Source organism: Electrona antarctica (genome assembly GCF_951216825.1).
Source record: "Electrona antarctica genome assembly, chromosome: 21".
Lineage (NCBI taxonomy): Eukaryota > Metazoa > Chordata > Actinopteri > Myctophiformes > Myctophidae > Electrona > Electrona antarctica.
The window spans coordinates 13,293,130-13,319,996 of record NC_136802.1 but is presented as its reverse complement, the minus strand read 5'-3'; the positions used below and the strand labels follow the sequence as shown (position 1 = coordinate 13,319,996).

General features: G+C 43.5%; 1 protein-coding gene across 1 annotated transcript in view; it reads right to left on the bottom strand.

Annotated features, from left to right (window-relative positions):
- LOC306914597 (phospholipid-transporting ATPase ABCA1) overlaps positions 1-26,867 on the bottom strand; it is a 272,775-nt gene that overhangs the window by 4,740 nt on the left and 241,168 nt on the right. Inside the window, exons 46-50 of the mRNA XM_079491713.1 lie at positions 25,399-25,540; positions 22,048-22,182; positions 19,521-19,624; positions 16,780-16,872; positions 4,725-4,968 (exon numbers count right to left, since the gene is read on the bottom strand). Coding sequence (XP_079347839.1) covers positions 4,725-4,968; positions 16,780-16,872; positions 19,521-19,624; positions 22,048-22,182; positions 25,399-25,540 — 718 coding nt within the window. The remainder of the gene's footprint in view (positions 1-4,724; positions 4,969-16,779; positions 16,873-19,520; positions 19,625-22,047; positions 22,183-25,398; positions 25,541-26,867) is intronic.

Here is a 26,867-nt window from a genome sequence, read left to right as displayed (position 1 = left end):
ATCTACAACCTCACAACGCCTTGCAACAACACTTTACAATTTAACCCTACAGCAATACTCAAGTATACAACAATTATGTTCACACCCTTTATGCTCCCTCTGTGGTGAAGTAGGGTAGAGTAGTAGTTGAGTAATTCACATAATAGCACCGTGACCTGACATTCACTCCATATGGGCTAGTCATTTTATGTTCAGAACTTCCATTATAGAAAGTCGGCTTTTTGTTTCAAAACACTCCCTCTGCACTGTCCCTGCCGTCAGCTTTAGCGGCCAAGCTTCACACAGCGACAATCAATATTAATTGTAGTGCAAGCCGGCTCTTGCGCTATAGGTCAACTCTTTGCTCTATAAATCATCAGCTGAAAGGTGGCCGTCTGGGTCACCATGGTTCTCTCAGTCCTCGCCTCTGTGTTTTAACTCACTGACCTCTTGCTCCATCCAATACTTGATGCATTTACTGACTGTGATCTGGTAAATATTGACCAAAAGGGTGGTTACGTTGACTTATACAAGATATGCGCCAGGTTTATATTCTCAGTGGATCATCCTGGAATGACAGCAAGATCGACAATATTTCGTAAAAACTCAACTTTCTGTATCTCTTAACTGTCATCTTTTATGGGCCTATTTGCCCAACTTTGCCATTAAGTTGCCATTCATGCAAGGATTGATTAGCCATTGAGCAAGTGGGGCCGGGGCCCAGGGGCCCTTCACTCCCAGGGGCCCTTAGGGGGGAACTGGGCCGCGAGGCTATCGACAATTTACTAAAATGAAATGAAAATAGGTCAATCAGAGGCCACTCCTCGGTATTTACAGCAGTGGTTATTCATATTACATATAACATTTGTACAGGTGCTTTCTACGCACGCCTTAAAGACTGGAGCAGTGGGTTTGCGTGCTGTGCCCACCGACTGTCCGTTGTGGGTAGCACACAGGGTGAGAGGGGGGGGGGTTTATCTGTCCCTGCATGAATTCATGCCTTATTACTGTAGTTGGTATTGGCTCCGTGCAATTGTGAGTGTTTTGCCTGTGGTCTAATTCAGCATGCCGCTCAAAATAATGTTAGCTTGAAGGCTGACTTGATGTGTTCAGTGTCTTTACTAACCCTGACATGTAATTTTCTTGCAGCTTCTTCCATCCTGCAAAACTAGCATAGTAAAATTACAGTGATGAATTTATGAACCACAAGTCTGTTGACGGTAGCTCAAACAATTTGGGATTCCATTTCCTGCTCCAAATTAATTCATTCACTGAGACAGAAATTTGTTACACCTCTCGAGAGAGGTCTAAAGCAGATGCAGGCCTCATCCGAGAATCCATTGACCTCAAACATGATGATCACACACCTGACCTGACAACAATTAGCATGTGCTTTTCATAATTATGTCTTCTCAGAAATGGTGAAAAACAGAACAACTCGTGCGGGACACAGCTAGGTCATCAAAAAGTACACTTTACTGAGAACAATGGCCCGCTAGTAGCACCTAGAGGCAGTGCTGCTCCTTACACCCAACGATAACATCGAGCAGACAGGTGGCACTAGAAGACCTAGCTTGTGCTATTTTCATATAATTTTTGTCTCCACCAGGCCGAAGGCATGGGGAGAGAGTATGTTTTGCACTCCGTCCGTGTGTCCGTCCGTCCGTGTGTGTGTCCGTCCTTCCTTCCGTCCGTCTGTGTACAGCTAATCTCCGGCACCGTTAACCCGGTCGATGCCAAACTTTGCACACACACTCCCTGGATGCCAACGATGAACCTCTGCCCCACATTTTCCAGAACGGCCTGTTATAGCGCCACCATGAGGCAGCTTTTCACATTTTGACCTAAAACTGCACCGATCTGCGTGAAACGTTGCATGCACACTCCCTAGAGGCCAAGGACAAACCTTTGACCTGCATTTTCCGCAACTGCCTTTTATAGCGCCACCAGGAGGCCGACTTTTGTAAAACACATTTTTTGATATTACTCCTCCAGATTCTGTCCAAAAATCTCACAAATCGTTACACAGTATCTCTATGGTCATGTGCTCAAGTCGGATCTGTCTGATATTTCATATTCCATCCTAATTGGCTATAATTGGCTTTCACAGTTTGCAAGATTGCCCCGTTTTGAACAATAGTCTCAAATCATGAACGCAGCATGCAATTTACGTGAAATCTTTCACACATTTTCTTACTAGGCTGAGGAATATATCCCACCCTTTTCACATTGGCCTGTTATAGCGCCACCAACAGGTTGATTTTTGCAAAACACATTTTTGGAACAAAATGCCTCAAATCATCCAATTGCCATCAAAGGCGTATGAAGAAATGGCAATCGGTACACATGATCTCTGTAGTCATGTGATCAAGACGAGTCTGTTGGATTTCTCAGATTGTACACTGATTGGCTAAGATTGCCTTCCAAAGTTTTCAGGAGTGGCCCGTTTTGTACAAAATGCTGCACATGTCCTGCTCATCCAGAATTCTATCCTCAGAGATGCTATGAGTGATCTGGCTCTGCATTTCCTCAACAAAATGAAGAAAATTGTTGCAAAAACAAATAAAAAAAAACATCCTCCTAAACATTGTGCCACAACATCACACACACACACCATTACTTTTGTACTTTTACTCAAGTACATTTTCAGTGAGGAGGAAATATGGAGCAGAGAAAATGTGCTTTCATATGGGTTTGGAATTAAATTATTATACATTGCAGAAATACAGGGCTTCAGGATATACTGACCAGGCACTGTTATCGCTAATTATTTAAAGTGCAGAAGTATTAAGTTAAACTTGTGATATCGTTGCCACAAGCTTGATTCATCTGCCAAGCTAAATCCCGTACAATGCTGGATACATCTTAGAACTTACCTAAGAGTAGCAAGTATTAGAAACTAACATATCTGTTCAGACCAGGACAAACCTGCCATTAAGCATCCCTGTAGCTTTGAAGTGGGTCAATATTGGGAAATAATTAAGTTCGTGAGATGGAATTTTAGATCAAAAGCAAAAAACAAAAAAAACGGCAAGACATATTTCATCATCTATTCAAACAACAGCTATCTTAAAAGTCTGTGCCTGCAGCTGGGAGTGACAAAATCACAGCATCGTGTTCCGGTTCCGTTTACCATTAATATTTTCTTATCTTTAATTATCAACATCCAAATCGTATCCATAACAACTAGTCTATTGAGCACAGAACAATGTTTTGATGAGCAGGGCCTATGAAGAGTGGAGATGCGAGGTGTCAGATGCATGGAAAGGATATGGCAGAGTTTGTAATTAATCTCCGGCAGCGAGCCCTTGTGTTGATTCAGGGGTTTGTTGTACTACGGCTGGTTGCAGCTCCCAGTTTGACAGTATCTGTCTGTACTCAATTTCTTCTGCTCTGCTTATCCTCCTCAAATAGTGCAGCATGTTTGCAAGTTCTACCGACTGAGAGGATAATCAGTATTGTGCAGTGCGTAAGTCTCATGCTGGCGCTGTGAGTTTGTTCACCATGGGAATCCATAATAGTGGCAACTAGATGTTGACACATGGTGCCAGTGTATCGATACAAATCTAAATTAACTAGGCCTACAGTACAACTCAAGTACAATTTTGAGGTATTTGTACTGTAGTATTTCCAATTTCCAATACTACTCCACTACATCTCGGATCCACAAATTCTACTTTTACTCCACTACATTTATTTTAGTTACTTCGCAGATTTTTATTATTATTACAATATTATTACACAGCACTGTGAGCTTGTAGATCTGCTATTCTCCAAATATTTTAATACATTTTGAACACTAGTGAAATGCATTCTGCATAATGAGTACTTTTCTTTTGGTACTCTTACTCGAGTACATTTAGTATTTCTGCATTGGAGTATTGATATTTTTAACATTTACAGTACAGTACAATGATTTAGTTTTTTGTCCCTTACCTCAGGGGTGGGCAACCTTGACGATGGAGAGGGCAGGGCCACTATAGTTTCACACTCACTCCAGAGGGCCACATTGCATATAGCAAAAATAGCAGATCTATACAAGCTCAAAATGCGCCGCACTGCGACGCATTTGTTCAGATCAGCGTAAAATGAAACCAAAGGGACCCGTTTAATTTTACGCTCTCAAGAGTTAAATTATTATTATAAGGTTCCATTTGGTTAGACCAACTCTCCATCATTTAGCTGGGTACCACCTGGAACTAACCTGACTCTGCCAGATTGCGGCAGTATTGAGTTCACAAGTTCCCTCCTCCTACCTGCATCTGGTCTCTCTCAAGCGGAAACGATGAACCCGAAGCAGTGGGACAAAAATCTGATATCTAATTTAGAGTTGTAGTCTTGTTAGCTTGTGTTTACATTTGCGCTGTGGCACAGCTACAATACGTCACCAGTCTCGCGTTGATCCCGCCTCTAGCGGCCGCATACGGATTTTGTTCGGAGTACATCGTCTCTGCCCGAGAGAGACCAGATGGGAGCAGGAGGAGGAACTCACTGCTGCCACCAGCTGGCGGAGTCAGGTTATCATTTAGCTGGGTATACCACCTGGAACCGCCTCAAGGACCACTGGTGGTCCCCGGACCACTGGTGGTCCCCGGACCACTGGTTGAAAACCACTGCCTTAACCCATTCTGTATGGGAACCCCTTTTGGTGTTTTAAGCATTATGTTATACTTAAGCTATTGAAAAATAGCAGATCTACAAGCTCATAGCGCGGCACCGAGTGCCGGTCTAAATGGGTTAATTACCTGATCCAGAGTGGTCTGGGACACAGAGTAGTCCTCCACGCCGAGCCGTTCCTGCTGTCTGCTGAGCTGGCTGAAGATGTTGGCCAGAGCGCCCTCTGTGTGCGGGAGCTGGTACAGCAGCGTGTTGTGGTGTTTCTCCTTCAGGGTGCTGCCTGGGAAGGTGCCCTGGATAAAGTCCTCCACGGGCGCCAAGGCGGGCGGCGAGCCGCCCACCCTCACCGTCACCATGTAGCCGTCGCCAAATCTGGAGCGACACATTGTGTCCGCAATTAAGTACAGTATGCATGCAGTATATTATGTATTAGGCAATGTTGTTGGGCAATATTACTTAGGAGAGTTACTTATTACTCAAGAGTAATAATTACTTTTGCGCCTCCCACCCGCGAAAAAAGGAATGTACAACAACACAATCTGTTTAGTCAGCTTTTTTTAGAACTGAGCACACACACACACACACACACACACACACACACACACACACACACACACACACACACACACACACACACACACACACACACACACACACACACACACACACACACACACACACACACACACACACACACACACACACACACACACACACACACACACACACACACACACAACAAATCTCTGTATCAGTCACAAACTCTCATTGGCTTGCACATTAAAAATTCTGGTAAACAAACACATTACATCATGTACTGCATGTATGATCCACAGCAGTTGCATGTGAATGCGTATATAGACTAACAACATGAAAACCTTGCATCTGCATCTCAGTGGCCACAGGCTGCCAGCTGGAAGAATCTAATGGATTTTACAAAATAGCCTTCACATTGTTTAGACACCTCCCTGTTTCACACCAGACACACAAAAGCACAATGCAGACTACCTGTATAATACCCTCTTCTCTCCAGAGATGTGTGTGTGTGTATGTGTGTGTGGTCGCGGCATTATGTCAGCACAAGGGTTGTGTAATGTAGGAAGCAGGGACGAGACAGGAAGCAACCAAGGGGAGGAGGTTGTTGTTATAATTGAACCTAATTTCCCTAACCATTCCGAGGATCCCAGGCTTGGCGCGCCGGTGGAGCAGGTGCACCGCACTAGCACATGAGAGCCAAAGCGATTTCGTTCTACCAACCCCAGAAGGTCCCTATGTAAATCACACCTCACTGTTCTCCTTCATCTTCCCTCATCGACCACTTTACCTTGTTTATCATCAATGCTCGGAACGCTAGCAACATAATGCTCTGTTGGACCAGGCAGCGTCATTTGGGGTCCCGGGGCATGGCAATTTCCACTGCCTACAGTGCCTAGCGCTCGCCTTTCACCTCAAACTCAGTTATTTTAGGGGCCGTATGCACCAAAACATGTTTTCTTGTCTGCAATCATACATTAAAAAAGCAAAAACAAAATTATAGGAGCTTGTAGAACAGAGACAACACGGTCGCCATAATGGACGGCTTCGTATTATTTTCTTGTTCTTGCTATTATCTAATGTCTACAATAACTATAAAATAACATTATTGAGTATAAAATGGTATTACGATATTATGTCTATTGTCTATAATAACACATTTTGTGCCCAAGACGTCTGTGGACGTCTTTGGTATTACCGCACGTGCATAGCCCAAGACGTCTGTGGACGTCTTTGGTATTACCGCACGTGCAGTGCCCAAGACGTCTGTGGACGTCTTTGGAAAAAAAAATAATAATCAAAAAAATCATAATGTTTTTGGGGGTTTTTTAATACGTGGTGCTAAAGTTTGTGTTTTCGCCATTGAGAATGCATTGGGCGTTTAAATTAAATAACTCAGAAACTATAAAACATTTCAAAGTAAAAAGTTCTGTGTCTCCACAGTCAGCTGAATTAAAAAAAAATTAATGGATTTTCTAGGTGAAAGTGATTTTTGCGTGGGCGCACTTAAATAACCGCTTTGTGCAATTAGATAGATAATTCACAAGTTGTCTCTCGGCACAGCACAGCAGTACAGTTCACACCTGATCTGATATATTCCTTATACTTTCTAGCATTGAGTTTTACATAAATGACTCCTCCTACGACGTTAAAATGTACCAAGTTCTACGACATTAAGATATTTATAGTAATTAGCCTTGGGAACAGAGCCATGATTTACAGAAAGGAAAACACGAGGTAATGCATCAAATGCATAGAAATTAGCCTTGCGTAGCGATACTAATATCACTGCGTGGATATTAGTCTCATCCCTCTCAGTGTTAGATATGTTTAGTGATCTAGGATCATAGGGTACCAAGAACCTATCATCAGTCTAAACAATATAATACAAAAAAAATCGTCGACGAAAGTAACACTGTATCTAAGTTACATAATGGGCATTGCAAAGCTTGCAGGGTTGTCTAGGCTACGGACCAAGGTGGAGTCTGAAGAGGTGAATCTTCAGAATATGGCGGAAGATCAGATTGAGATTATAAATCTTCAGTTCTAATTGCAATGCTATATGCACACTCAAGTAATGACTTATATAGCCCCAAATAATCAAAACAAAAGGTCACAAATATACCACTGTTGAAAGACTATTGCGTTAGATAACCCTCGGGGCGTCTTACTGGTGTTAGATAACATTTCATTTAAAGTAAAAGATGGCACTAAAATGTGTTACAGCATACTAATATCTTTCTGGTGCTGACCTATTAGTATAATGAGCACCATCATATTGTGTCTAGAATAACAATATTCTGATACAAAATGCTTTTGCAGTGCCACCATCATATTGTGTCTAGAATAACAATATTAATTTCTGATACAAAATGCTTTTGTCACTCATGAAATGGGTTTAACCCATTCTGACCTGAGATCAGATTCTAAAAATGTCTTCTACATCCTGACAGTTTTCTGAAAAAGCTATGTTTCTATGTCAGTGGTTCTTCGATTTTTCAAAAATAGCAGACCTACAAGCTCGTAGCGCGCCACTCGGTGGTGCGCTATGAGCTTGTAGATCTGCTATTTTTCAATAACTAAAGCATAACATGAAGCTAACACCAACAGGGGTTCCCGCCCAAAATGGTTTAAGACAAGCTCCCATGCTAATTAGCATTCAACAATCTCCATGGTTGTACAGTATGTGTGCTACTGTACGTCTAGTGAGCGCCAAATGCGATTCTGTGCCTTGTTATTTTGTCATTAGCACTCTTATGACCCGTTGTTTTCAGCCTAATTAATTCCCTAATGTTAGATTTACTCATAGAAATGTCCATTGTGGGCCTGCAAGTACTATCATTGAATTGAGAGGCTCACAGAGAGGCTCCCATAATGGCAATTAGAGATGTGGTGAATAAACCGTGGGCCTCCACTCTCCCTGGGGGAGCCGAGAGTGAGTACATGAAGCTCTGTGCTGGTGCCGAGCGGCAGAATGAATGAGCCTCATGGCTGGCCAAACCCCTTTAGTTTCAACACGACGGCTTGAAGTTAACCCATTTAAACCTGACATCGATATTTAAAAAATGTCTTCTAAATAATGACAGATATGTTTCTATATCAGTGGTGCTCAATATTTCATGTCAAGGACCCCAAAAATTATGGGTTCATGTGTTTGGTCCGACGGAGCATTGGTCCGAACGACAACCTACGTCAAACCCTCACCCCCCACGCGGCAGCACACCTAAACCTAACCCCAACCCTCTCCCGACCACCAGCGCACCTCGGACCAATGCTCCTTCGAACCAATGCTCCGTCGGACCATAGTATGCCTCCCAAAAATTATATGCAATTGGTCGCCGACCCCCATCTGAAAATATTTTGGGACCCGCCCGGAAAATAGCAGATCTACAAGCTTGTAGTGCGGCACTCGGTGCCGCGCTATGAGCTTGTAGATCTGCTATTTTTCAATAGCTAAAGTATAACATAATGCTATAAACACCAAAAGGGGTTCCCATCTAGAATGGGTTAAAGTGCCACAATAAAAGGCCCAAATGTAGCCACTTGTGTGCAATTTGTTTCAGCATGCCACCAATACTACATGCGTTATGTAGATAATGACATCACGTTACATATAATTTAAAGGTTTATAGACAACATTCTGATTCAGCCGTGGGATGTCACTTCACATCACAACTTCTATTCCTGGAAAGTTAGCATGCTATAATGAAAGCCATTGTTCCCACGTTAATCAAAATCAAAATTAAAAAATGTAATCTCGTTTGAAAATAATATGTCACTGGTAGACGGCTTTCTCAAGTGTCCACAGCTCTGCTATGAGACACAGACCAAGTAGGGGGGAAAGTACCATTTTTATCATGAGCATTAAGTTGAAAATGGGTGGTCGTCCTTTATCTTGATACATCGTACACCGGGTGAGGCTACATTATGCTTAGCAAGGGCTTACAAAATGGAAGCAAACTACACAAACTTCCATCTGCAGAGCAGGCGCAAGATCTGCGTCATCAAACATTCCCAGATAGAGCCACGTACCCTCATCAAGCTTTATTCATCATCCAATCAAGGCTGTGGTGATGATCTCCTTGTGTCTAGCCAGGAAAACAGGAACCATGTTTTAACTGATGGCTCTCACACTCAGCTAACATACAAAATGCCAACAACACACCAGTATGTTGTTGTTTGAGGCTAACATGGGTAACACATTCTGCTTGTCAGCAGCAGCAGTAAAAGGCTTGATCAATTAGCCTTTTTCTCATTCCCCTACCTCAGTTTCTCTTCTCTTCACTCTTTGTCACTTTAATGTGGCTTACGGCGGCCCAGCCAATACCTTTCACATTTAGCGTTATCAGTCTCTTTGTCCTCGCAACTAAACAAGCTCTTTCATATTTGCGTTAAGCGATTCAAACAAGCTCTTTGGTGCATTATATACTGTGCCATTGCTGTAAGTATTTATTCATTAACTTGCACTTTTGAGATGTGGTTTACGACTTGACTATGACCATGTTATGTATCATTATGTACGGCCTAAGAGCAAATAACAAATGGACTAAATTTGCATCAGGTCATCACAATGATCACCATGCCTCGTCTCTAAGGCTGCACAAATGCCCTGGCTATGCTCTGCATTTTCATTATTCCACCTCGATCCTATCCTCGCCCCCGCACGGCATGGGAGATGTGCTTCTGCGTAATTTAAAACAAACAGCCAGCCAGACTCGGATAAGGGAATGATGATGGTCAGAACGTAATGCTGCTGCCTTCTGACGGAGACTAGAAAGGGCACCACCTCCACCATGGCCAATTCTAGGATGTGTGTACAAGGGAGGGGTAGAACAGAGCAGGAGATCATGCTGCCGTCCCCGGCCGCCTGTCCCTTTGATCGGGCATGAAGTCATGTAGAAAGCTTCCTGGTGTTACTAGAGGGGTCAACACCAAAGCAGTGGTCAGAAATGCCACGGGAAAGAGCTGGGATGAATGGATGGATGATGGCTTGTGTGTGTGTGTGTGTGTGTGTGTGTGTGTGTGTGTGTGTGTGTGTGTGTGTGTGTGTGTGTGTGTGTGTGTGTGTGCGTGTGTGTGGATGGTGACCAAAGGGGACTGTGCTTTCTTTGTTTCTGCCCCTAAACCTTTGAAAAACCTGCCATCCCACAGTAAGTCCAATGTGACATTGTGACAGTGACAATTTTAAATCTAAACTTAAAGACCAGCCTTTTCCCGTTTCCATCTTGCTTCTAGCTCAGTCTAAGGTCGACCGATGGTCTATCTATCTACAGTATGTCCTCTGAATGTATTTCACTTTTTCATATTTTTTTTTGAATAGCCTACTTATGTTTTAATCATTTGGATGGTCTATGATGTCCTCTGAATGTATTTAACTTTTTCATATTTTTTTTGAAATACTCCCTTATGTTTTAATCATTTTGAACGTCTACACTCTACAGTATGTCCTCAGAATGTACAGTATTTAACTTTTTCATACATTTTGAAATACTGCCTTATGTTTTAATCATTTTGTTGATTATGGATTGGTCTATAATGGATAACACGTGTTGTTTTGTCATTTTTGACAAAACAAAAGCACTCAACTCCTGTTTTTAAATGTGCTATATAAAAAACGATGACTTGTCTTGACATGGAGTGCTGCATGTTGGCAGCGGCAAAGCACATATTATTTAACTGTTTATACTATGCAGTACTGCACAGTATTGTTTAACCTCAACGCAGCTCAAAATGTTGTGTAGGTGTATCTTATAATGTATCTATTCTGTAGTTTATACTTAAAATGTTTGTGCATTTATTCGAGTAGAGCCCTGCTAGTCATAAGAACAGCACATCACAATGCATTTGCCCTGTAGCTGTAATAATTACAACCAACATCAGCGATGCATTGTAAACTGCAGGAAGCATTATACCCCCATCCATCTGCGTCGATGACATACACTTAAGGGCTCGGAACTACTTAGTTAACAGCACACCTGCCGCACTGATGCTGAGTGAATGGGTAGGAATTTATTGGCCATGTCAGGCCAACTTCAAGCAGATTGATCCAAACTTTTTAGACACCGTTCTTGTAAAAAACTCCTGCGCCCGCTCACAACATTACCTTAATGCATTAAAGGCACTTTAAATGCCACTTTTATATCTTCTTCGCTTTAACCCATTTTGGGCGGGAACCCCTTTTGGCGTTTTAAACATTATGTTATAATTTAGCTATTGAAAAATAGCAGATCTACAAGCTCATAGCGCGCCACCGAGTGGCGCGCTAGGAGCTTGTAGATCTGCTATTTTTGAAAAATCGTGAAAATATTTATTTCAGAAAACTGGAGGATTTAGAAGATTTTTTTTTAAATTTCGAGGTCAGGCCAAAATGGATTAAGCAAAGAGAAAATGGGACCTGAGGCTGGTGTGTGTGTGCTTACTTGGCGTGCAAACCGAGGGGGGGGGGGGATATGAGTGATATCAATCAGCGTGAAATCCTGCATCGGCAAGCATGCGTCCTTCGTAACTGACAGCGTTATAGAGGGGCCTTTTATTGGTTCCTGCACTTCATTTGGGTTTACTTAGCACCTGGGAGCTCTCATGGCCAGCACACCACTACAGTAAAGGACTATTTACAGCCACAGGTTTTAACCCCTCTTCTTCATGTTTTCCCTTCTTCACCAGACTTTCATCAATTCTAACTAACTAAGTACAGCACCGATCATTTGCGGGCCACGACCTTCATTCGCGGGCAGTACTTGTGCAGAACTTGTGCAGTACCTGTTATCAGAGTACTTGGAGACCAGTTGGCAGAGGCTCAGTGGTAGAGTGGCTGGTAGAGTGGCCGGATGGGAACCGTGAGGTTCCCAATTCGATCCCACGCTCCCCCAGAGTTAGTGTCGAAGTGTCCATGAGCAATCCTCCGCCATTGTTGTATGAATGCGTGTGTGAATAGGTGAATGTATTGCACAATCTATGTAAAGCGCTTTGGATAAACCATTTACCAGTCTATGACATCAGTGATGTCAGTCAGACATCTCCATATTTTGACAGACAGACTTGTGGATGGCATAGGGTGCGGGGGGAGAGGTACCTTTTAACCCATTTTGGGCGGGAACCCCTTTTGGTGTTAGCATTATGTTATGCTTTAGCTATTGAAAAATAGCAGATCTACAAGCTCATAGCGCGCCACCGAGTGGCACGCTACGAGCTTGTAGATCTGCTATTTTTGAAAAATCGAAGAACGACTGACATAGAAACATAGCTTTTTCAGAAAACTGTCAGGATGTAGAAGACGTTTTTAGAATCTGATCTCAGGTCAAAATGGGTTAAATCACAAAGTAATCATGGGGCGAGATAATGACGGAGCCTCTTAAAATGGCCGTTCCTCAAAGCACATTAAGATTCTGTGTTCTCCTCCCGCTTTCCTTCTCACTCACCCGCCCTGTGTGGCTTGCCTTGAACGGGCTATTTTGGCTCATTTGGGGCCTGATTTATATTCAGAGGCGGGGTTGTTAAAAGCAGCATAAGGGCAGCTTGGTGATAAAAGACAGGGTCATCACCGAACTACAGGGGGCAGCACTAACAAGCACTTTGCTGAAAGGCCCTGCCACCCTAGCCCATTTTGGGCGGGAACCCCTTTTGGTGTCAGCACTATGTTATGCTTTAGCTATTGAAAAATAGCAGATCTACAAGCTCATAGCGCGTCACCGAGTGGCGCGCTACGAGCTTGTAGGTCTGCTATTTTTGAAAAATCGAAGAACGACTGACATAGAAACATAGCTTTTTCAGAAAACTGTCAGGATGTAGAAGACATTTTTAGAATCTGATCTCAGGTCAAAATGGACTAGAGAGAGAAGGCAAGGCAGAGAGACCACGGTGGAATACATAAGGGTACCGTGGGGCACGAGGAGCGGACGGACGGTTCGGGGAAAAGGGTGGGTCGTCAGTGAGGGAGGGCTGCAGACAGGTGTTTTACACGTGAGCAATCTGGGGTTAAAATGTGAACACCGGCCCCACAGCGGGACTGTGCACTCCTTCCTGTCTTTCGTCCTGGGGGGGCCTGCCATGAAGAAGTACAAAACTCAGATGGATCTCGGGATCCACAATCTATGACATCAGTCAACTATGCCACATTATCAGGCATTATCATTTGCATGAACTTGAATTTGCATGAAGCTTAATAAACTTGACCGGCTCAGTGGCCTTGTGGTTAGAGTGTCCGCCCTGAGACTGGGAGGTCGGGGTTCGATCCCCGGCCGGGTCATACCAAAGACTCTAAAAATGGGACCCAGTGCCTCCCTGCTTGACACTCAGCATCAAGGGTTGGATTGGGGGTAAGTCCCTGCGACATACTAGCGTCATGTCCAGGGGGTGTACTTGTACATCAAGCTGCCTCACGCTACAGAAACAGGAGATAGGCTCCTGCCCTATGGGCCTCATGGCTCAGCAAGGCTACTTACTTACTACTTAATAAACTTGAAGCATCAAGGCCCACCAAAATACATTTTAGTCGACTAAATCACCTGTAGATTTAGTCGACTAAAATCTTATGCTATTTAGTCGACTAAAACTAGACTAACACTAAAACATTCCAGGTGACTAAAATGTGACTGAAACTAAATGAAAACTATTGAAGAGACTATGACTAAAACTAAAACCAAAATTTGCTGCCAAAAACAACACTGGGCACCACTGTATATTGTATATGTGGGGGGTACATGGTTACACAAACACACATGGTGGGATAGTGAGAGGAAAGGAAAACAGAGAAGACAGTTCTTAATTGCCTTTTCAGTCGTTAACAGAGCCCCACACCTCATGAAACATTAATTACACAGAGAGCGCTGACGAGATGGGGGCGCTTAATTAGAAATTATCCACTGTGTAGCAAGAACTGAGCGATAGCATTTCAATACCATGCATATTGTCCATGCAAGATCTAAAATTAGGACACCCCCCCCCCCCCGCCCTAAAGAACGAGAAAGACAAGAATCAGGACAGGCTTATAGCTTCCTCTCTCTTCCCATCTATCGAAGTGGGTGGTTCCCTTTGCCTGATTACATGTTGAGTTAAAGTAGGACATGTGCCGCCACCCCCCATGCGCACACACACACACACACACACACACACCATCCCCTCCCCCCCCCCCCCCCCCAGCTCTTACCCTAATGTATGGTTTCGGCCAGGTTCATACATTATTTACGTGGCCCGCGCTCTTCCCCCTGTGGACAGGATGTAATTGACACAGAGGAACTGTCAATTACCCTAACATCTGGGAGGGAGGGTTAGCGCATCACTCACGTTCTCTCCGTCTCTTTCCCAGGTCACTCTCTCCCACCCAGGTCACTATCTCAACCTCCCCCCCCCCCCCCCCACACACACACACACACACACACACACACCCTATCTGTCTACCTACTCTCACCCCTGCAGCTATTTAAAAGCCCTCGCCAATGATATGACATTAGCGCTCTTGATGGGAAATACCCTTGACTCCGCTGCCCCCTTCCTTGCTGTTTTCCAAGCATGCCCCGTTCCCCCTGTTCAACTTGAAAAATGGACTGCTCCGCCCCTCATCCCAGGTGTATTGATCTTTCTCTCCACGCCCAGATTGCCCCCTCCCTGTCTTTATCCTGCTCCGTGTGTGTGTGTATGTGTGTGTGTGTGTGTGTGTGTGTGTGTGTGTGTGTGTGTTTGTGTGTGTGTGGTACGTGCATGTGGGAGTGTGTGTGTGCGCAGTGTCCTTCCTCTTGCGATCTCACGCGATAGAGCCGTAATAATGTCACCAGACTGTACCTAACGTAATGGATTGGACGCGCTGCTAATGTACCTGCCGGGGGGCTCCGGGCATAAGGGACTGGTCGTGGAAATGTCAGGCACATATCAGAGAGCGCACCCAGGTGCCAAGAGTTAAGGTCAGGGGACGGAAGGGGTTAGATGGAGACCTGACAAACTGTATTAACAGCCATGTACAAAGGCTATTAGGGCTGTGAGTCAAGAAAGAGATGTTGGAGGCAGAGTATGGAGAGGGAGAGAGAGAGAGAGAGAGAGAGAGAGAGAGAGAGAGAGAGAGAGAGAGAGAGACGGAACATATTTCACACAATGAACTAAAGTTGATCTCTTTGTGCCATTTTTCATAGTCAAAGGCTGACTGTCAGTGCGGCTGACCTCATTATTGATCTCTGGTGTAAAAATCTATGTCACCGTGGACAACAACACAAAAAGTGTAACTTTAGCTTATCGTCCCACTACTTGAGCATTTCGCAGGCTGATTCGGATGCAATGTATACATTATTATAACAACGGGTAGTTTCGAGGAAGCAATCTGATTGGTTCAAACATCTAGCCGTGCTTCAAACAAGTATGATGGAACACCTAATGAAAACAAAATCAGCTGTGCTGACTGAGTCTCGCTGCTCTCCCAGAGAGGGTTGCTAGGCTAGTGATTTTCTAGGGACATTTTCGGTTGTAGTGGCTGCATTAGCACACCCTCTCATATAATATTGCGCTTAATTCGGCATGTACATATCCTACGTATTAACTTTTTCATTAAAGGGGCATTCCACTCATTTTCAACATTTTACTATGTCATTAATATACATTAGAGCTGTTGTGTGGAAATAATAAAAATGTCCCCCCATTCTGTGTTTCCTAGAACTGGAGGTCTGAAAAAAATGGTGAATCACATCTTGATGATGTCATCAAGATGTGATTCACCATGTTAATGATTTTTTTGTTAATGATTTTTCTAGGAAACACAGAATGGGGGGACTTTTTTATTGTTTCCACACAACAGCTCCAAGGTATATTAATGACATAGTAAAATGTTGAAAATGAGTGGTATTCCCCTTTAACATCAACGGACAACACAGCAAAATGATAAGACACAGGGCAACAACACCAATTCAAATGGAATGTATATGTCAAAGAATTCCAATAATGCAATTGTAGAAGTAGAACATTACCATGCCTGTGATGAAGATTGAAATGCTAGTCATCATATAGCACCTCACAAATGCCATTTAACAGTCTGTGATGCTCCAGCACCTCATTCCTTTTGATTACTTATATCACTTTTCAATCGAAACGTGAAATGTCAACATTGAAAATTGACGTTGCTTGTTGAAATGAATACAATGAGATGTGTATCAGGGACTCAAAACTCGATACTTTATTTTCCAGGGCCGCCCAGGGGTCAGTACTTTGTCCCCTCCTTTTTTCAAAATCGCTTCATCGAAAATAGATGATTTTTAAGGTCAGCATGAATCGCATTACCTGCGATTGCCTGCATTTGAGCTTGTAGATCATTTTCACCGAATGTTCTTATATTATGACATGGGCAGAATAGTATTCTACATACATATTCTTACTGTATGTGGAGGATTGTCATGGATTTTGAATAAAATATAACAAAATATAAACACTGGGCGTTGGAGGTGGAGTTGCTTGTACTGAATATACTCTAGGAATATCAAACAAAGAGAGAGAGAGAGAGAGAGAGAGAGAGAGAGAGAGAGAAAGAGAGAGAGAGAGAGAGATGTTGATGCTTTTCGTCGATTTCTGTTCCATTAATCTCAATTCGAGCGGCTCTTAAGATTCTGTTCTAGTCCTTTCTACTCCATTACTTGTGGGTCCAGTGGTGCTTTGTAGTAGAACAAGTAGCCTCACCTGTTCTTAAGGTGCTGGATGCTCCCGAGGCACTTGAAGCGTCCATTGACCATGATGGCCATGCGCGTGCACAACGCTTCACACTCCTCCATGCTGCCACAGAGAGAAAGAGAGAGAGAAAGAGTGTGTTTCAGTGCACACACACAGACATAAATAATATTGAGGTTGCGTCTTTCCTTTTGAGAATAGTGAGGAGTAGCTTTGTGGTTTTGTGACGTGCCATAGGGGTTAGAATCCTGATTGAATCTGGTCTTACTCTTGAATAGGGCCAATATTGATCCTTAAGAATCTCTTTAAGATGTTTCAACCGGCTGCCTGATGGGAGAGATGAGCTTATGTACTTTAGTTTGATGCCCAGGTCTGGTGAGAATGTTGTACTTCATCGACATCCCTAGAGCCAGTGGTGGAGGAAGTCCTCAGATTGCAAAAGTATTGACATCAAAATATACATTTGGGCCCATTATAAAGTTAGAGACCAAAGCAGACTTTATTATTAAAGTTTCCTTTAATAAAAAATGCCAAGCTTTGAGTCAGACGTCCTTCATCAGGGCAAAGCCCCTTTGCACTGATTGTGTGCAGAACCCCCTTCTCATGAAATACCCCCGACACCTTAAAACTAGTGGACGACAAATAAGGTCATTAGAGAAAAGGATAGGAAGGGGAACATCTGTTCTTAGTATTTCTTTTTTCAGGCTGCATAAGGATGGAGCGCAAGGCTTTATTCTATTTTTCTGCCAAGGCAGAATCTGTGAAGCTTTGCTGAGAAATGGCGCTATTAGGATTATCACTTTGTAAAACCCGGTGAATCTTCTATTTGACAAACAGCCACCTGGTCGGCCATGGACGAATGGATGCAACTCAGCCGCGCCACTGAAGACAACAAGAAATGCCATTTGTTTCTCCGTGAGGGGAACACATGTTACGAGGATAATATTTTCCAACCAAAACAGCCACAGAGATTATTCACACCCACTGCCATGAGCACAACAGATTTGAAAACGCCAGCCATTTGGAATTAATACGATTAATTACAAAGTGAATAAACAATCAAGTGTGTGAAGCAAAAGTTAAAGCACACACAGAATACTTTTTTTTTTTATGTTATTTTTTGCGGCTTCCGCCTTTTATTTTATATTTTTATAGAGGGACAGACAGTAGGCTGACAGGAAATAGGGAGAGAGATGGGGGAGTGACATGCAGTAAAGGCCGTCGGGATCGGGAGTCGAACCCGCGGCACACTGCCAGACTGGATTACCAGCCAAGGTGCCTGGACCGCTGAGCCACGGCCCAGGCCCACACACAGAATATTAACAACTTAAAACCATATATATTTTCATCTACACCAAGGGCTCCATCTTGCGCCACCCTTATCCCTTATCCCTAAACGTATTTGCCATTTTTTACTATTTTGAAAAACATTTTAAAATAGTTAAACTAGCTGATCTACATCGAGACATTGCTATTTGAACTATTTTAAAAGGTTTTTTAAAATAGTAAAAAATGGCAAATTAGTTTAGGGATAAGGGTTAAGGGGTAGATATAAGAAATATATAGCCCCAAATATCTATAGCCGACAATATGCAATCTATAAAGCTCACAACACATCGCAACTTGACCATTACGCTTGTAGATCAGCTATTTGTGTCTATGCCCAGGCATGCTAGGGTTCATGTGGTTAATCTGTATTCTACTCATCAAAGGAAAAGGCAATGACGCGACTTGGATAAAGGTGTTATAGAAATGCACCATTTACTAATAAGAAACAAAATGTATTTTATCCTCGACAATAAATGATCCTCCAACTGGTTGGCTGCCCCCCCTATGACAATTCAAAGGACCTATCAGGGTGATTTATACTCACAGCCCACATCACATCATGGTGCAGCGTGATGTGAGCTTTGTACAGTTGGGTGCCGCCGATATTGTCCCTTATCATTTGACCCATTTAGGCCTGACATCAAAATTAAAAAAAATCCTTCTAAATCCTCCAGTTTTCTGAAATAAATATTTTCACGATTTTTCAAAAATAGCAGACCTACAAAGCTCGTAGCGCGCCACTCGGTGGCGCGCTATGAGCTTGTAGATCTGCTATTTTTCAATAGCTAAATTATAACATGTTTAAAACACCAAAAGGGGTTCCCGCCCAAAATGGGTTAACTGTCCTTTTGCGCAGATCACGCAAACCTCAGCAAAAAGAAAAGGACAATATCGATGGCCTCCAACTGTACGTTCACAGACCAATTCCCAACCAAGTATAAATCAGACATTACTGTATGAAGCATCCATCATAAATGTGCTACGACGGTGTCCCAGGCTGAAAATAGCAGATCTACAAGATCACAACGTAATGCAATGTGACACGTTAATAATGAATTGCATTTTTTATAGCGCTTTTCCAAGTGCTCAAAGTGCTTTACAATGGTTCATTCATCCATACATTGGGAGGTGAAGCGGCGAACAGTCGACGCCAGCTTCCACATTCACACACCAATGGTGGCAAGCTCTCATCGACCAACTCATTGGAGGCAATGTAGGGTTCAGTGTCTTGCCCAAGGACTTCGACATGTGGACAGGAGGAGCCGGGAATCGAACCGCCGACCGAGGGATCATTGGACGACCTGCTCTACCTCCTGAGCCACAGCCGCTGTGAGCTTGCAGATCGAGCCAGTAGATCGGGACACAGGCGTACAGTACGGCCGGCGGCATATAAATTAGGCATAATAACAGTTAGAATGAGTCACCTGTGTGATGTCAGGATGACAGAACGTCCCTCTTTGATGATACTCAGAATGCAGTCCCAGAGGAAACGGCGTGCCTTGGGGTCCATCCCTGTGGTCGGTTCATCCTGCGGTCACAGTGCAACCTCATGATCAACTTTTGACGTGCCAATTGAAGTTCAACGCTCAACACCAGTTGACACAAATAAACAGATAGATCTACATTGGATACGGTCGTGTTCTCAGGCGTACACAGTGGACTCTGTTATGTGCGACGTGTCAGCTTGTATTTGTAGCGTATTCCATCATCCAAAGTTTAGCTGTCTTTTCATGTGCGAATCGCCCTCAACCCCCAATGCTCATGGGTGCACAGACTGAAAGGCTGCTTCTAACAGTCACCACTGAGGACAACACAGAGTAATGCAGCTGTACATTCAGACAGCTGCATATGGGGGGGAAAGTGGGGAGAGAGAGAGAGAGAGAGAACGTCACTTTGAGCTCCACTGATGTAAAGCATATATATATATATATATATATATATATGCAGGCCAAAGATAACTTCCCCAGGGAAAAGGAAGGGACCGCACACTCCAGGGACTCAGGACAAGATTAGTTATGCTTCATTTCTTTATTGCACGACGCGTTTCGCCGTTTGGCTTCGTCAGGTGCTTGCATACATATATGTATGCAAGCAAGCACCTGACGAAGCCAAACGGCGAAACGCGTCCTGCATTTATACCTTGCCTACCAGCACCTCCCCCACCTGGATGTGCATGTGAGAAGCTATCTGTTTATATATATATATATATATACATACACGCACGCGGGCAACATTGGATACGGCTGTGTTCTCAGACGTACACAGTGGACTAGGCCGTTTGGGTTTCCTCTGGACTGACCATGCACGATTAGAGAGCGACAGGACTCAGTCCATTGCCTGTGTTGTTCCCAGACATGTGCGTTTCCCACAGGCGGAATGCCAACAAATCCCACGGGAGCGTCTGCTTCGACATACCCAGTGTGTCCCCGTGCAAAGCCTACAGTATGTGACAGTGCCTCAAGGCTGCCAAGACTCCCTAGGCAAGTGCACACACTGGAAAGTGACACTGAAACTGACATCGCATTACCCCGGTACCTTAGTGTGACGGCTAGTGAGAACCAGCGAGAAGCTGAAGGTGTGTGTGTGTGTGTGTGTGAGAGGGGGGGGGGGGGGGGGGGGTATCGCATACATACTGAGCCAAGCATGACATGACTGGGGAGGCTGTTCTTTAAATGAAAATGTAATTGCCTCTGACAGTGGATTAAGAAATTAAATAATGTGCAATTTAGGGTCTGTACTAACAACGACACCTTTGCGGTGCCCTGAGAATTATGGTAAATCGTTTCTTCACAAGTGGGCCAAGAAAATAGGACTTATTTTATTGGTCAAATTAGGTCATTCAAGATGTTCCTCATTATGACACATCACTAGCGTGACTTAACCACTTCAACCATCGTACCTATCCCGAGGCGAACCTTGTGTTAAAATAGCCGATCTACAAGCTCACAGATGGGCAAATGTGGTGTAGAAGGATAGAGGAGCAATTATAGAGCCCTGGGGGAACCCAGTCAAATAAGTATATACTGTAGGGTTTAAGTGGTTTAGGCCCAAACACTTTCAAAAGAGATTGGGGTCTTTCCTGAAAAATGAATCGCAATATGACCAGTGCATGGGCAACCTAGCTCTGGTCCATATCCTTCTACTGCTTCTACGATTCTGCCCTGCAGTATAAGGCTATGGGACTTTCAGTTTTAAATCTCAAATGGAAATCAGACCAGCCTCTCCTCTTTTGTGGAAATCTCACGAACGTTTGACCTACTCACCAATACAAAGACGGGCTGTGTCAATAGAAAGCCTACTTTCCTTAGTGGACGCACTCTGAGCCCCCCACCACACGTATAAACGGTACTTTTTGGCCAGAAAGGGATTTTTTTTCACCGGAGGAAAAATATTCTCTATGAGGCAGTTCTCTGGGCAATATCGGTAGAGGGCGCATTTATACGTGTGGTGGGGGGCTCAGAGTGCGTCCACTAAAGAAAGTAGGCTTTCTATTGACACAGCCCGTCTTTGTATTGGTGAGTAGGTCAAACGTTCGTGAGATTTCCACAAAAGAGGAGAGGCTGGTCTGATTTCCATTTGAGATTTAAAACTGAAAGTCCCATAGCCTTATACTGCAGGGCAGAATCGTAGAAGCAGTAGAAGGCTATGGACCAGAGCCCGAAATACACCTCCCAACCAATGTACTTGTCCCCGATCTGCTGTAGTTTGATCGAGAACTTTCTTTCTTTTTTGTTAAGGTATAGGTTACCAAAAATGCACGCACCTTCAAAACTTCATACTTTGCCCACGGAAAGAAAAAGAACCCTAAACCATGTCCATTTCTTGTCTTTCTCAAATACAAATTGAAGTTCAGTTTCAGAATTTGTCCTGGTGTATTTTACAATAACAGTAAGGGGTTGCAATAAAGTTTTCAGTATCTACTGTATATTGCAACAGTACATTTCATCTCACCAGGAAGATTACAGGAGGACAGCCAATCAGGGCCATTGCTGTAGACAGTTTGCGTTTGTTGCCGCCACTGTAGGTCCCTGCTGGCTTGTTGGAATATTTGACCAGTCCCAGCTTCTGGATCCCCCACTCCGCCACCTTATGGAAAGAAACACAACACGGCGCACATCAGTGTTGTTTTTGGCAGGACATTTAGATTTATTTTAGTTTTAGTCGTATAGTCTCTTGAATAGTTTTCATTTAGTCTTAGTCACATTTTAGTCACCTGCTGGAATGTTTTAGTGTTAGTCTAGTTTTAGTCGGCTAAATATCATACGATTTTAAGTCGACTAAATCTACAGTTGATTTAGTCGAACAAAATGTACTTTGTCGGCCTTGATGCCGTCGTAATGACTGTTACACTTGCTGAAAATAGCCGATCTACAAGCCCACAACGCGCCGCGCTGCGACGCGTTGTGAGCTTGTAGATCTGCTATTTTCAGCATGCAACCAAGTGTATAATGACTTATACTGGATTTCTTGTCCACTAGTCCCTTCCTAACATTTTAGTCTAGTTTTTATTTTCTTGACGAAATTGTCAGTATATTTAGTCATAGTTTTAGTCATCATGGCTTAGTTTTTATTTAGTTTTTGTCAGTGAAAAAAGGTAGTCGACGAACATTACATTTCGTCATAGTATTAGTCGACGAAAACAACACTGGCGCACAATCGCACATGCATGCTGACCAACGGAGAGGTTGAGCACAATGCTGGCATTTGGATGACAGATGACAGGTGGGACAGCATCCCCACAGAATGATTGTATTCAGGCCCTAGCTGTGTACTGTCTGTCGAGGACAAGACAGACAGAATGATTGTATTCAGGCCCTAGCTGTGTACTGTCTGTCGAGGACACAGAATGATTGTATTCAGGCCCTAGCTGTGTTCTGTCTGTCGAGGACAAGACAGACAGACAGAATGATTGTATTCAGGCCCTAGCTGTGTTCTGTCTGTCGAGGACACAGAATGATTGTATTCGGGCCCTAGCTGTGTTCTGTCTGTCGAGGACACAGAATGATTGTATTCGGGCCCTAGCTGTGTTCTGTCTGTCGAGGACAAGACAGACAGAATGATTGTATTCAGGCCCTAGCTGTGTTCTGTCTGTCGAGGACACAGAATGATTGTATTCAGGCCCTAGCTGTGTTCTGTCTGTCGAGGACAAGACAGACAGAATGATTGTATTCAGGCCCTAGCTGTGTTCTGTCTGTCGAGGACACAGAATGATTGTATTCAGGCCCTAGCTGTGTTCTGTCTGTCGAGGACACAGAATGATTGTATTCAGGCCCTAGCTGTGTTCTGTCTGTCGAGGACAAGACAGACAGAATGATTGTATTCAGGCCCTAGCTGTGTTCTGTCTGTCGAGGACACAGAATGATTGTATTCAGGCCCTAGCTGTGTTCTGTCTGTCGAGGACACAGAATGATTGTATTCAGGCCCTAGCTGTGTTCTGTCTGTCGAGGACAAGACAGACAGAATGATTGTATTCAGGCCCTAGCTGTGTTCTGTCTGTCGAGGACACAGAATGATTGTATTCAGGCCCTAGCTGTGTTCTGTCTGTCGAGGACACAGAATGATTGTATTCAGGCCCTAGCTGTGTTCTGTCTGTCGAGGACACAGAATGATTGTATTCAGGCCCTAGCTGTGTTCTGTCTGTCGAGGACAAGACAGACAGAATGATTGTATTCAGGCCCTAGCTGTGTTCTGTCTGTCGAGGACACAGAATGATTGTATTCAGGCCCTAGCTGTGTTCTGTCTGTCGAGGACAAGACAGACAGAATGATTGTATTCAGGCCCTAGCTGTGTTCTGTCTGTCGAGGACAAGCAAAGGCATTTGGCATCACTGCATTATCTAATCTATACTGTTGTAGTACGATGGTGTCGCAGACAAAAATAATGGATCTATAAATTCACAACACATCACAGAAACGGCGGGTTGTGATCTTATAGATCGTCTATTCTTGGCACACGACACCATTGTATGGCAAAGTATAAATGGGGCTTGAGACAATCATGAAATGCTATACTGTGGTGTGTTCTGGGTCTCGCTGTGCCTCACTGTGTCTGTCAGTGTCCAGCAGGAACATCTCCAAGGATATGAATAATCTCATATTTAGCCAACACCAACAAAGAAAACGGTGGCCCTTTGGTTGCTCACACACATTTGTACATGTCATTGCCCTATTTGTTTACTGATAACTTGGAGAATTGGCACAAATTGGAGAACATCTGTGAACAGTATGGCTCAAAAAATGGCCACCGAAACGGCACATGGGCATGGATTGCATGCCAGGAGAGTCGTGCTATCGGCATGCATGCAACCGGCTTCCCCTAGATGCTATGAGATCAAAGCCCTGGCAGCAAGTCTGAGGCCTATGGTTGGCGCTGTGCACTTTCGCTTTTGATGTTTCTGTTACTGGGGGGGGGGGGGGGGGGGGGGGGTCACCACAGCCTGGTGAATAATGTAGAGCTTGTATGAATCAATCTTCATTTCAGACTCTAATAGGCCCATATAATAAACAATACAGGTAACAACAACATTAGTCATTCCACCAAATCATAAAACTGTACATCAGATTCCTGAGAAGAGCATCTAGAGTGGGTACACCATAGTGCATTCATTAAAAAAAATCAATGCATCAACTTCATTAACAGTAGTCGATTCAAATTAGGAGAAGTCTGTTTGTAATCCCCATATTATTTTTGAAGAATTCAAACTGTAGGATTGGTGATTGGGTTATTTGGTTATTTCTCCCCCCATCATAAAATGATGCATCGACTCAACTTCGACTTTACTGTCTGACAAGTCGACTGGGAAAAATCTCAACTCGTTAATGCCCTAGTACACCAACGTTTACAAACAATTAGCTGGCACTTGTCCACTGCGGGGGCCTCAGCAGGATTCTGAGTGCATCATTATATGCAGAGCCGTAACCCAGTGGCACTACTCTCCCACCATATTATTATATTCATATATGCCAATTTGTATGGCTTCTGCTGTTGAACTTATCTATGACTCTGAGACTCTTTAGTTGAAACATTGTGTGAAAAGGATATTGGGTTTTGTTATTCATGATCACTTTTTAAGTTTTTATATTTATATTTTCACCATCTTTGCCCCTTCTGAAAACCTAATTAAGACAGCAAATATGTTTGTTTTCATATACTAAGGCACAGGTGGAATAATGAAGTATATTGGCCTTTAGCTAATCCAGTAACATGGCAAATCTAATCTGTGTTCGTCTATCCCGTAGTGCAGTGTTTCCAACTATAGCCCAGAGTGAGTATAAAGAACAGAAGGGAAGACATATCGGTTACCATGGCAACCTCTTTCTCCGGCACCCCTCGTAACCTGGCGTAGAATTCCAGGTGTTCCTTCCCTGTGAGCAGATCATTGATGGCATCGAACTGGGGGCAGTATCCCATGTTCTGGTGGACACTCTGCATCTCTGTTCGTATGCTGTGAGTTAAACAGAGATGTGTGAATAGTTCAACAGAGGAAAGATATATACAAAACATTATGTCAAAGCTATGTTCAATTAGAAGCACTCTTGCCAAAGTTCACAATTATTGGTAGGTTAAACAATTAATGCAATCAACACATGCCAGGCAGAGCCTTGTATCTCCATATTTCATCTGCATATGTTTTTTATATTATTTTATAGTACATCGTATGACTGTCATGGAAAAGTAGCAAAAATAGCCCATCTACCAGCGCACAACGTGTTACATTGCAACACCTATGGTACGTCTCGCAACCATGACTTGCCGACAAAAATAAGTTGAGAAAAGGGATTTCTGTAGGGCTTGTGTTAGTGTCCATCATTCACAGCCATAGAGGACGACGGACTCCATGGTAGCAGAGAAGAAACTGATCTTGATGTGTCGGGGGAGGTTGGATTTCCGGGTGCAGTACTTAGACAGTTTTTGGTTTAGACTAGTCATTGGTTAGACCAGTCATTAGTCCTACAACTACAACCCATCTCAAACCCTCACCCTAAACCTAACCTCCCACGGGGCAGCACACCTAAACCTAACCTTAACCCATGTCTAACCAATGACTAGTCTAAACTAAGTATGCACCCCGGAATTCCACACACTGGTCATACCATCAAGACTAATCAAGACATATTTCATCTTCTTTCAAAAGTGAAATGTTCCAGAATTGTGTTAAGAAACTTGTATTAGCTGTCCTAAATGGGAAATGAATAATAACTAGGCTTACTGTAGGTTATTGAATATGCACAGTAATAAATAAAAAAAAGCTTGAACAGCAGTAGTGCAAGTTGCCACACTGATGCACAAATACACAGAGGGAGTGGAGCACTCTCAAGAGGCAATTATACTTAATATCTCATAAAAAACGCAAATCGTCACTTATTGAGCTCTTGTGTGACGTGAGGGGTGCTCTTATCATCATACATCATCATACACATCACATTCTGTGCTCAGCCAATCAAATAATCATATTCTGTGGTACAAACACACTCACACACACACACACACACACACACACACACACACACACACACAAGAACACAGGTTACCAGTCACGATACAATGGACAAACCAAGGGAAGGACAGCCCATGTCACTCTACTACAGGGGTTCTCAACGTTCTTGGCCGGGGACCCCCGAAAATGCTTTGGCAACGTCTCGGGACCCCCGCCCCGCCCCCTCCCGACCCCCAATATAAATTGACTGCTACAATAACCTTAAACCATTTTGGGCGGGAACCCCTTTTGGTGTTTTAAGCATTGTTATAATTTAGCTATTGAAAAATAGCAG